Source organism: Argiope bruennichi, chromosome 2 (assembly GCF_947563725.1).
Source record: "Argiope bruennichi chromosome 2, qqArgBrue1.1, whole genome shotgun sequence".
In the NCBI taxonomy this organism is placed as follows: Eukaryota; Metazoa; Arthropoda; class Arachnida; order Araneae; family Araneidae; genus Argiope; species Argiope bruennichi.
Window position 1 is genome coordinate 34,840,256 of NC_079152.1, and position 13,873 is coordinate 34,854,128.

The window sequence follows — 13,873 nt, forward strand, 5'->3', positions numbered from 1 at the left end:
TAAAACACCGTGCCTGGGGTTTGAACAACGGACCAACCAATCCGAAGTTCTACCTACTGAGCCATGGAGATTGCTAGTTTTTCTGGTTTATGCGACATTATCATAAAGAACAAAGAAAGAAATTTATGAAATTGCATTTCATCCAAAGATTGAATACATCTAAAAAACTCAGTTCAATGCAAATAAAAAATTAACTTTTATATACTCTGTTAATATATTGATATTAATTAAACTCGTTTTAAAAAATATTTTCTAAATTACAGCAATATATTACTCAAACTGCAATAGTATCCCTATTATAGTCTAGTATTTTTTGCTCTTAAAGTGAAATGATGTATCATCTACTTATATTATCGGAATTATTACAAAGAAAATATAATATTCAAGATAAAAATCAAGATTTTCAAATTTTAATGTCTTATTTACTACCAAATTAACATTAAGCCATTAAGACTAAGTTTTATAAAATTACGAACGTTAATCGTAGCTAATCTTTAAACGCAGTTGGTCTTGAAGTCTGACGATTTTACAGTACCATAAATATGCAGTTATATATAAATGATTTAATTAAAATTAAAGATGAGTAAGATTTAAGATGAACTCGTTAAAAGATACTTGCGTATAATAGCATTACTAAGCACATTCATGGTCTAGCCTACTTATCATTGTTTTACCTAATTTTTAAGTTTTAATTCAATCATGTTTTATTTTTTGTTACATGTTTATAGTGAGGTAGATAAGCTAAATGTACCAAAAAAGTTATGACAATGTACAGACTGCACAGGTCCATCTTTCAAGCTTGGTGTATTTGGAGTTTGGAAACATTGCAAAATGCGCTCATAAAATTTAAGCTTACATGTTATGTATATAAATAAAATTTATTTTGTATGTTCTATATAGAATTAACTTCTTCATACCATTTTAGTTACGATGATAATATTGAAAAATTTAAAAACCTTGAAAATTTCCACGTATTGTGTATTTTTAGTAATCTTGGTCATTAATGACTCTCATGGTATTCAACGTATTAACCTGAGAAGAGATAAAATTAAAGCTCACATCAAAGTACGAAATTAACGATGTCTACAATAGTTAACAAGGCTGGCTAATTTTAAAAAGAATTAACGTTAAATATGTATCAACAAAATTAAAAGAGACCTTAATTTTTTTTTAAATGTTACATTAATGTCTTATGATAATGTAACAGTAATATATTAAATTTCTAAAATTTTCTTAACCTAATTTCTTTCATATCATTGTTAGATATGTATTAAATGGCTTTAATATAATGAATTAAAAATGTATCTTTTTATAATGTGACTTGAAATTATAAACGCTAAATAAAAGAAACTAAACAGCAACCTATTTTTTTTTCAAGCTTTTGTTTCCAAAAATTTTTGCGTCATCCTTTCCGTGTTCTTTTTGTTCCTTCTACATGAAAGCAGGTGTTTTACAAGCCAACAAGCGTCACCCCATATGAGCAGACGACGAGTAGAACAAAAACAAACACGACTGTTGTCCATTGAGCTGGATTTTTCGGAAGACGTCAGGAACTTCAAGGGTAGCTGGTCAAGCGCAGCGACATTTAAATATCATAAAGAATGCGGGTCAGCTGCAGGGGTGAGCCCGGTTGAGCATTCGGTCATCCCATCTTCAATGTGCAAGATTAAACGAATGCGATGGAAATGGATTTGGAAATGCTCTTTTCGGATTTTCAGCTGAAACATGGTTTATAGAAGGTTAGTACTACTAAAAATATTGTATAAAATGGAACATATATTTTGTATATTTATTATTTACGGCTATAAATATTTCTAATTTTATCTAGTTATTTAAGATTTTAAAATTTTAATGCAAAAAAGACCTTAAAATTTGCCCATTTTCATTTTTGATAATGAATAATTTGCGATGTAAAGTTTGAAAACGTCTGAGTTTACATATATATGTGTATATATATATATATATATATATATATATATATATAATGTTTTATGGTTCATAAGTAAGTTTATAAGTTTAAAGGAATAATACAGTATTGAAATTCATAGATTAGTCAAATGTTTTTCGTTTTTTTAATTTGTTTTTCAATGATTATTCCATTAACTAAGTCTGCAATGGTGTTTAGAACAGCAAGACATCTTGCCAAATTTAAGAGTTATCATAGCAGAATATTGCAGAAAAATAAATACACACTTCGAATAAGTATTAGATGAATAGTTAATAAGATGTATAGAAATTTTAAAAGTTAAAATAGTTTATACAAATGAAATAACGAGAGTATTTAAATTATTTATTGTTTTGTCCATGATTCAAGTGAATTAATTATAATTCTTAATTTATTTAATATTTAATTAATAAATGTAAGCAATTTAAGAATTTGTAATTTACTTATAAAGCAGTGCGGAATAAACAAATAATTAAATATAACACAAATATTGAACAAAACAGAAAATAACATATCTAGAAATGCAGCCGAATTTAGAAAATAAACTAATAAATTTAATATGCAATACTCGAAATATATAAGGAAATAATAAAAAAATTTGGATTAAAACGATAAATGGCAATACTGATATAAACTATATCAAATAGTGCTATAATTGAATATAATATAGAAAATAAAATAAATTGTATTCTGAAGTAAATTTTCAATAGTCTAAAATCTCTAAAGCCTGTTTGTAATAAACTCTACCTAATACGGGTGAAGGTTATTTGTCTACCATTTGGTTGACAAATAACCAAATGAAATGGTCTATTCTCAGAGCAGATTGTTCTGTGAATAGACCTTAGGCCTTATTTGAAGAAGGTATACTTTAGATGCTAACAAGATGTGCACCTTAGAGGCTTGTTTTATTATATTTAATTACTATTGACCACTTTTTTGCTTTCTTGTATTCGAAATATAGAGAAAGCATCGTAATCGTCAAAAATTCGAAAATTTGATGAAATTCCACGTTTTAGAATTTCCTGATTTCGAAAAACACATTTTTGGCAGTATATCTCTCTATCTGTGACTAAGGTAACTCAAAAATGTTTTGAGCTCGACAGATGAAATTTAGTATAACGTCTTTACAACAAATTTGTAAATTTCTATCTAATTTTTAACAAAATCTGTTCAGAAGTCTGTTTACTCGGCTCTTCGAATATAGGCTAACACAATATTTACAATACGAAGAGAGATAAATGGATACAATTTGGTACATAGATTTAACATCAATAATGTAGGCACCTATCACATTTTGTGATTCTAACATTCAATAAGAAATTGAAAGTCTTTTTATCTTTACCTTCGGAAGCATGTAAACGACGACAATTGCAAAACGCAACAACTTAAAAATATCAAATTTGGTATGCGATTTTTTGACTATAATTGTAGTTCTGCTTTGAATATGGATTTCAGTCGGTTGCGAAAACATATCTAAAGCCTAAATTCGATTTTCTTGCTACTATTAACTGCATTCCAGAGATTATCAAAAAACGATAGATTCAGTAAAATATACACGTCAAATGTTGAATTTTCATTACTATTGTACGCCAATGAAGTTCTCTCCCTTATCCAATATCCACAATTCTTTGTGGAATCGTGGGAGAATAAAATTTTTATTAGAGTTTGAGAGAAAGTTTCGAAGAAATCCCACCCACTGGTTTTGGTTACAACTTTCTAAAGAAATTATTCCTCAAAATATATTTTTAATACATTTTATCCTTCCAGTGATATTATTTTAAGTTCTGTAGAGTACTTTATATTAAATAAAAAAAATAATAATATCGCTGTGCTGTCCCTTCGTAAATCAACAAAGATCAATAACGCAATCAACACTTCTATCTACAAGGTCACGAAATGTTGTTGAAAATGTTTTTTTTTGTAGTAGAAGGAGTTGTCTTTCCCTCCTCTTTCCTTGCCTGAGTATAGACAAAACATGACTCTTGCGTCAGCAATCGTGACAATCCAACTCCTGCCTTACCCATTACGGACACTCAAGGTTATTTCAGAAACTGGCAGATATTTGCTATTGATTTCTCTATTTTTCTTTCTCCTTAGCCACATAATTCACCATTCGCTGCATTAAAAGAAAATTCGAAATTTTTAAGGTTTTAATGAATTAGATTTAAGATGATTTTTTTTTTTTTACAATTATTCAAACATTTTAAATACGTTTTACGCTAAAATACTTCGTTTGCATTTTAGGATGGTAATTTAGTAATGGTAATTTAGTTATCTTTCCATTAAAATTTATTTATTCGACGTCACTTTCTGTGGAATTTTATCAAATTTTTATTCCTGCTTCAAATTTTATGTTCAAGTAGGAATATATTTTTGAAGGTTCTTTTAAATTCCTTTTTCAAAAAAAAAAAAAAAAAAAAAAGAATCAGCTACAGTACTTTAAATAGAACATAACCTATAATAAATATAGATAATAAAAAAATTAATTAATTTTTTAAGTTCATATAAACGGTATCTTTCATAAATATATAAATATAAAAACAATTTCTTATTCCGCATAATTATCTTTTAACTAATCCTTGTATTAGCTTGAATTAATGAAATTATTTTTTATGAATTTTTTCCTTTATATTTATGACATTTTTACTTAAAATTAAAGTGCTTTTCAAATAATTTCAATGATAAAGCAGCATTTGTTAAATAGCAGCTTATAACTTTGGATTCTTTGAGACTATAATCGAATAATTCATTTTCAGTTCTATATATCAAGAATAGATTTTATCAATTGAAAACGTTCGAGTAGTATATTTCATCCTTGATTTCACTTTTGATTTTGAAATTAATAATTTTATTTTTTAAATAAATATTTTTTTTAATATTCTCCTGTTTTATGATAGTTATTTGTACGACTCTTCTGTTTTATCAACCTTCTATTTCAAAAATAACAATTCATTATGTTAGGATATTTCAATCAAAAATTTCTTCTTCAAATAGTTTTAATATTAAATTATCTTTATAAAATCCAACAACAACAACTATTTCAAACAATGTCATTTTTTAATTTTTTTTTATAATTGAATTGTTATAATTAATAATATGAGATTTAATTAGAGATGGTCGGTGAAAGTATTTAGTTATAAACAAAATAATAATAATGTAAATAAAATATAATTAATAATGATACTAATGTAAATAAAATATAATTAATAATGATACTAATTTAAATAAAATATAAAATATTTAAAAATGTGCAACAAATTTTAAAAAGACAAGTTTAATATGCAATTAAATATTATGATAAATTTCATATGATGATTTTGAATTATTGGCATTTATGTCGGAATTTTTTAATAATTTAGTTTTAAGGGTTTTTGAAAAAAAAAATTGCAGTCACCTTTTAAATAAGAGAATTCAAGTCTTATTATTATTTTTTTATATTATTTATAAATTCATTCAATCATTATTTTTCATTGAAACTCATCTTAAAGAGGCTAACTAAAGAGCCTATTTCTCTTTAAAATCTCGATGAATGAAAATGGCTGCTTTGGCGATTTTTCATTTGAAAAGATCTTGTGATGCCTCTCGAAAATTGAAGATGTTGTCTTCTCAAGGAAAAAGCTGTTCTTAGCAAAAACAAGTAAATTGGATATTTGAACTCTGCTTACGTACTCATAAGAGCAAAAGAATTCCAGAAATAAAATTTCCTCTCTTCACCCGTCAATCAACTTAAATAGGAAGCTGCAGTCAGCAAATAACATAAACGCGCCAATTTATTGGCAAAATAGGATTTCCGAAATACTAGGATGTTCAGATTATGTTCTTGAAAATAATAAAAATTCTTTTCTCGTAACACGCTTTTTTAAATGTCGGGATTTTTTTTTTCTGTATGGTTTGCATTAAGCTTCATCCACTATATTTTGTATCTGACCACTCTAGTCGATTTGTCGATTCTTCAATTGGAGGATGTTCAGAGAAATTTATATTTTTCGAAGGAAAATAGCAATTCAACCAATAAAAATGCAATGAATTTTGGAAGATCAGTGACTATATATATGTGTGTGTGTGCGCGCGCGTGTGTGTGTGCAAACATATTTTAACAGTTGCGTGGCAGAATAGAAAAAAAAAAAATGAAATTTTAAACCTGCGATTTATTTCCCCACGAGAGTGATAGTTTACATATGAAGAATAAGTGGTAATATGTACGTCAGTCTACATCGCGATACAAAAGCGAAACAGTAAAAGAGTTCAAAGTTCTTCCCCTCAGTGATTTTACAGTGAGATTTTGATAGGGATTTCTGTGCCATGTGTAGTCTTAGGAAAGGGAAATTTAGGCATCTTTAAAAGAATGCTGTATGAATAAAATGAATGAAATAATTAGAATGAATAAAATTAATGTAATGAATAAAATGAAATAAAGCAACAAGACTCTCTAACCATGATGATAGTATTTTCTGTGTCGTAACATCATTTTGCAGATAAATGGCCGAAAAAAAAAACAAAGTTGGAACTTGACTTCAATTTATTTTCTCCCCCAAGGGTATTATTTATGCATGGGTAGAAGTGATAAAACGCGTGTGTTTATATTGAAACACAAGAGAAAGAGTGTGTGAACTTTTTCCATAATGGTTTTACTAAGAGATTCTTATAGGGATTTCTATGACACATGTCAATTCAAGAAAAGGAGTCGTAGGTATCTTTGGAAAGTATGTCATAGGCTTTATGGATTTTTAACCCTTCATTCGCAGCGGGTAAAATGCTGAAACCATCAGTTTTCTAGAGCACGTGTAGAATTAATTTTAAAAAAACGGGAATCGGATCAAGAAATAAGAGACTAGTTTAAAATGAAGTTAATGTGTGTCTTAATATGAGATAAATTAAGACAGGAATTAGGAAATTAATTAGGATTTAAATTAGACTAAGAAATTTTATTACATATATGTATGCGCGGTATAATTCTGGTAGATGCATGGCGGAACGATGCCCCTTTTGATATAGACTTCAATTTACTTCTCCATGAGAGGACAAGGTTTGTACATGGGGACTCAGTTGGAATTCGCTCATTCAGACCAGAAGACAAGAGTAAAAGTGACAGAAATTTTTCCCACCATCGATTTTACCAAGATTTTCTGATAGGTATTTATTTGCCACGTGTCGACTTAGGACAGGGAATCTTAGGGTATCTTTGAAAGGAATGCGTGGTTGTTAGGAATTTTTTTCCCTTCGCTCGGAGCCCGAGAAGCAAAGAGTAAAGAAATGTTTAACATATTTATATATATAATGTAAACACATAAGTTTTAAGCATTTTCGTGGTTGTATAGAGGTAACACTTTGGTAAATTTTAATACTTCGCTTTTATTCCAAATTGGCAGGCATAATTTATGTAGAAGCAAGAAGCGTCATACGTCAGTCTATAAGATACGTCAATCTACAGCAAGAAGCGTCATACGTCAGTCTATAAGATACGTCAATCTACAGCAAGAAGCAAGAGCATAAGAAGAGTGAAATATTTTATACTGTGTGATTCTGATAGAGATTCTTTGACAAGTGTGGATTTAGTTAAGAGAACTATAGGTATTAAAAAAAAATTGCTTAGCATAGCAGATTTTTACCCTTCACTCGGGGCGTCTTAAAATGCTGATTAAAGCAGTTTTACAGAACTCATGAAGCATTCATTAAATGAAAAAGGCGGATTTGGATCAAGAAATAAGAGAACATTTTAGAATGAAGTTAATATGAGCTAAATTAAGAAAAATATAGGCTAAATTTGGAAATTAATTAAGATTTAAATCAGATTTTAAAATATCATATATATATACATATATAATGATATTTTTTATCTAATTTAAACTTCATTTATTTCCTAAAATTTATCTTAATTTAACCCATATTAATTTAATTCTTAAATGTTCTCTTATTTTCTGATACAATTCCACCTTTTTTTAATGAATTCTACACGCTAAAACAGTTGACTTCAGAATTTTAAGCTAACATTTTGACTTCAACTCCTGGTGAAGGTACAAAAATTCCTGATGCTTCAAACATTCTTTTAAAGGTATCTAAGATTCCTTTACCTAAGTCAGCAGGTGGTAAAGAAATCCTTATACAATCTCATAGTAAAATCACTGAAGGGACACATTTCCCTCTCTTTTTGTCACAATGTAGACTGGCGCATCTCCTTCCAATTTTTTTTCTGTACAAATTATGACTCCCGTGATGAAATAAATCGGTTTTATTTATATAACTTCGATATATTTCTCTCTCTCTCTCTCTCTCTCTCTCTATATATATATATATATATATATATATATATATATATATATATATATATATAGAAAGAAAGAAGGACTATAATCTCTACGAAAAAAATTTATATTATATATATTATAATTAAAAGTTTATAATGAATAGTTTTGTCTTCAAAAGTAGATTTTTACCTTTAATCCATCTGGTTTTCATTATTTGGTAATCGATTATCTAATAATTGAAGATGAAGGAAAACTTTGCCATGAAGATGTAAAGAAAAAAATAGTTTTAATGGCAATCGAGATTTAACTTTCTATTTGTAGATTCCTGTTCACTATTGATATGATTTGTTTTAGGTGGAAAGTTTTCCATCTGGTTTTTATTGTTTGGGATTCGATTATCTAATAATTGAAGAAGAAGGAAAACTTTGCGATGAAGATACAAAGCAAAAAATAGTTTTAATGGCAATCGAGATTTAACTTCCTATTTGTAGATTCCTGTTCACTATTGATATGATATGTTTTAGGTGGAAAATTAAACCATTCGCAATTCATGATGCAGTAATCCTTTTTGGATAATACAACATTAGAACTTTTCCCATGTACTGTTTTGTTAAAATAAAATATTTAAAAAAAATCAGTTTTTTAGTGCTCCCCTATGGCATACTGGCTCCAGTATCGAAATTTTATGCTCCTACAGTTCTACTTAACGTCATTTAACTGAACTTAAGATTCTGTATTGAATTTTATAGCTTTATTCATCGAAATTGTAATTAAAACTATGAGTTATTACGATTTTTGAATAGTTAAAACTTTTAGCTCTGAATGTTTTGCATCGCTACAAAATTTATTTTGTATTAAAAAGCAGGTTTACTGAAACCTAGGACTTATCTACATTCACTTTTATGTTTAGCTTTTATCACCTTCAAAAGATTTCTTTGCATTTTCTTTAAGTAACCTCTTGGTAACTAACTCTTTAAGTAAAAACTTGGACTTTACAACAACAATATTAGCTTTTCCCCATAATTTTAAAAAATAAATTCGCAGGGATAAAAATCTTTTCAGGTACTCAAAAGCATTGTGAGGTTGAAAAAGAAAAAAAAATTATATTTTTACTCTAACGATGAAGATCCTTCAACTCCATTACTTTTCAGAAAGATGAATCTATTCTTACACGGTTCTACTCTTAATTATTGCGCGAGCACTTTACAAGTCTAGTTTACCTCCATAACCATCTTTTCAACAAATTTGAACTGTTTACAATGCAATTATATGAAACTTCCTAGAGAGATTCTTTACTTTGTCTATTGTATAGTTAAGGTAATCTGATACATGCAAAACTTCACATTGCAACCATGCAGTACTTGAAAAATCTTGTCATATGATATCATTCATCGTTCTGTAGAGTCCTCCATCATAGCTTTCTCAGAGTTCTATGTATGCTCCTCATCAGTGTTCTATTAATTGTCTTTTCTATGTACATTACTTGGATTAATAGTTTAATGTTCATAACTGTTGTCAATATATAGTATAAATATGAGCTACTTTAAATTTTATATTGAATATCCGTCATTATTATAAAGCAGTTTTTGTTTTACTTCAGATTATTCATAGAATCCTCTTTTAGTCATTCTTTAATATTTGCTCTTGCTATGAAATCCATACCATACCATACATATTTTACAATCTATTCATACAGCTATCTAAAATAAGGCCGGCGTCCTGGCATAGGGGTAGTGCATCTTCCCCGTGATCTGGGCGTTCGGTTCGAATCCCGGTTCGGGCATGGTTGTTTTTCATCTGTGTTCTATCTGTGAGGTGTGTGAATCTGCCTCCCTGTAAAAAGGGGGTGTGCAAGCGAATGTGTGAGTGTCATCTTCATATAAGCTAGAAGTCAGACTTCTGCTCTCGGGTGCTCAGGGGTCTTTACCCTCAGAAGCTACTGCACCCCCTTTCCGTGGTAACGCGGACACGACATCATCACCATCTAAAATAAGGATACTTCAATTTGCAATACGCAGCATACGATTACAAATAAGATATATTTAAGAAAAATGGTAAATTTTACGGAATCAATCTAACCATCTTTTATTAAATTTTAGGATAAATACTTTAATTTTTTTTAAATAAATGTTTAATTTTACCATATCTTCTCATTTAAGATTTATTTATTTTTGCACAAATTAAAAATTTTTTATGCATCAAATATGTAATTTGTAATGATGTCGCTCAATTAGTAACACCAAACATGCGTCTGCAAATAATTATTCCAATATTTTTGAAGATAATTTTAAGATTCATGACTAATTATACAGAATTCATCTACCATTTGTTGTTAAATTTTAGAATAAAAGCTTGTATTATATGAATTAAATATTTAATGAAACCTTATCTTCTTAATTAAGATTTATTTATTTAATGCGCATTTAATTTTTTATGTATTAGGTATGTAGATTGCAAAATCATTTTTTTAGTTTTATCATGCATCCATTTCTAATTTGAACAATTAGCTTAATATGTTTATTCTCAATATAGTTTTTTTATATGACATTAATAAATGTTTCTTAGTTTGCTTTATATTATCGCTGTTATAAATTAACGCCGTTATATTGTATCACCTTTGAAAAAAATGTAATTTCATCACATTTTTTTTGTTTTGTTGGTTTTAATTGTAACCCGAGTTTCTGTTTTTCTGTTACATATTTTTCATCAAATAATTAATACCTTCATCTGTTTTTATTTTTGTCATTGAAATTTTGAATGTGTCATGGTGATATATATATTTTAACTATTAGTAAAAACTCAAGCAAATAGTTAAAACTAAAATTTCTGTTTGAAGTTTCAGTGTTGCAGAACTTATGTCGCTGGCCGTCGTAGTGGGATTAGTATTTATCTGGAGCAGTGGATCTGATGGCCAGGTTTATGGAAACTATAGTTTGAAACACGACAACATCAGTCTTCGTCGTGAAAAGAGGCGAACCCAACCACAAAATGGATTCTTCTTCCCCATTGCCATGTACACAGTCCGACATCACAGACCCCGTAAGCTTTGTTATGCACATTTAATAATATTTTGAAATTAAATTTTATTCGCTGGAAAGACCGCTGATTAGGCTTCATTTCGAATTCGCATTCCTATTTCAATTAGCAAATAGTTCATTCAAAAAGCCCTTACCTATCAGAAAGGAATTGGAGGCAACGAGTGGATTTTCTGCATTTTATTTCAGAAGCAGCTAACACAACTACACAAGAACAAAGCGCCCATAACTAGATAACACATTATATAGATAAAGTCTGACTCAATGTAAACACATCCCATGAGAGGCGCACAGCGTCATCGAAAAGAAGAACCTTAGACTTCAAGGGTGCAAGTAATGTTTTAAGAGCCACTATCCTGAATAATATTTCTTGATAAACACCCAACAATTTATCCTTTAAATTTTGGCAAAGGTAAACATAGGGACACATAGTGTTATTTAGGCAGAAAAAGATGGAACCTTAAAGAAAGCATCATTTTTTATTAAAACAAACAATTAATGTCTCCAATTTTGTCTTGGAATCTCCAATGTCTTCAATTTTTATTTGAATATTTTTTTTGAAATTTCAGAATAAAAGAAAATTTCGAATTGTGTTTTATCATGTTTAAACATGAACTTAACCGCTGACCTGTTTTGCTAGTATGCCATACGTGCATCGATTTATCGCATTTTGATAGTTGTAAGAAAAAAAAGTCATTCATAAAGATTATAATTCAATATTAAAACTACTTCGAATGCATAGATAGTCAAGCATTCAATGGATTTCCATTTGAATCAAGATAAGAAAATATTTCTAAAATAGAAGGTATCATTTTAATAGATAATAAAGAAAATAAAGCAGTTAAGTGGTTAAGATGATACTTACATTCATTAAATTCACTTTACCCTCTGCCTAACTCTAGTTTATGAAATTATTTGCAATAATATGTTCAAAATTGATAAACATGAAAATTCCATAACAAACTGTGAAATCTCTAATAAATAACTGTCAAACTGAGAGTAATCTTCGAAATTATTGAGCATAACATTGACAAGAAGCCTCCTACAATATTGTGTGACCAGTTTGAAAAGCGTACACGAAAAGAACTACATAGTTTGAAAAAGGTTGATTTTTCCCTCATTTTATCGATTTTTTTCGATATTAAACATAAATTGAGATAACTATTACGCTCATTAAATTCAGTTTACACTCTGCCTAACTCTAGGTTATGAAATTATTTAACATAATCTGTTCCCAATTAATTAATAATCATGAAAAATCCATCAAACATTGAAATGTGTAATAAAATATTGAAATAAATAACTGTCAAACTGAGAGTAATCTTTGAAATTATTGAGCATAACATTGACAAGACGCCTCCTACAATATTGTGTGACCAGTTTGAAAAGCGTACACGAAAAGAACTACATAGTTTGAAAAAGGTTGATTTTTCCCTCATTTTATCGTTTTTTTTCGATATTAAACATAAATTAAGATAACTATTACGCTCATTAAATTCAGTTTACACTCTGCCTAACTCTAGGTTATGAAATTATTTAACATAATTTGTTCCCAATTAATTGATAATCATGAAAAATCCATCAAACATTGAAATGTGTAATAAAATATTGAAATAAATAACTGTCAAACTGAGAGTAATCTTTGAAATTATTGAGCGTAACATCGACAAGAAGCCTCCTACAATATTGTGTGACCAGTTTGAAAGCGTACAAGAAAAGAACTACACAATTTGAAAAAGGTTGATTTTTCCTTATTTTAACTATTTTCAGTTGTTACTGAAATTTTCAGCTTCATTAAATAAGTAATATAGTTGAGGAGACAAGCTATTTAGTTATTTACTTATACTCAAAATTGTAAAATATTTCAATCTTTATTTAAGAATATTGGTATTTCATTATACAATTTCAAGTCAGTTGAGCTTAAACGTGTTTCCGTTTAGCGAGCATTTTGTTCCAGACTTATTATGAAATGTTTTGAATTTTACTTATTTATTTATTTGGATTAAGACAGTGGCAAGAAAGGACAATTGCAATTCGAACCTCTTCATGTTCTGAACAACTATTTCTCTTAAAACTTTCTAAGTTACATTAACTCCTCAATCAGAGACTCCAAACGTTTGGATTGACGGCAGCTATTATCAAAGGAAAAAATCCAATTATTTGACAGAACAGAAGTACTTGATTGATTTATAAAAAATAAAAATTCAAAAAATTATGCATTTGGCCGAGTTGAGAAAGCCACATTAGTAAGTAAAACCCCGTAAATTAAATCTTGCTTGAAGCTTTAAGAAGGTGATATCTTCTACAGTGTGAAATATAAATTAATATACTTAATATAATTTTGCATATACTTTTCTGCTTGCCTCCTTTTCCCTGTAATTGACAAATTATTTTATTGAATCAATAAATGTTACAAAAAGCTAAAACATGTGTTACAAAATGTTTATAAAACTTAATCTCTTTAAATATTAAATCAATCAAAAATCAAAACATTTTTTTATTTAGGCATCAAGCAATTTTGTACATGCTACTCACTGATTGTCTACTTACAATGACGTCAACGGGATGTATAACAATTAAAAGAAATGTTTTCTTAACTCATTTACTCATTTTGATAAATTCAAAATAATTATCAAAGTATTCGTTGA

General features: G+C 28.5%; 1 protein-coding gene across 2 annotated transcripts in view; it reads left to right on the forward strand.

The window, feature by feature from the left end:
• Window positions 1–1,503: 1,503 nt before the first annotated feature.
• Window positions 1,504–13,873, forward strand: part of LOC129989523 (uncharacterized) — a 42,065-nt gene continuing 29,695 nt past the window's right edge. The window contains exons 1-2 of one of the 2 annotated variants that reach the window (XM_056098081.1): window positions 1,504–1,739; window positions 11,027–11,229. In XM_056098081.1, coding sequence (XP_055954056.1) covers window positions 1,726–1,739; window positions 11,027–11,229 — 217 coding nt within the window. In that variant the 5' untranslated portion in view covers window positions 1,504–1,725. The remainder of the gene's footprint in view (window positions 1,740–11,026; window positions 11,230–13,873) is intronic. The other variant, XM_056098082.1, reaches the window with a different exon arrangement.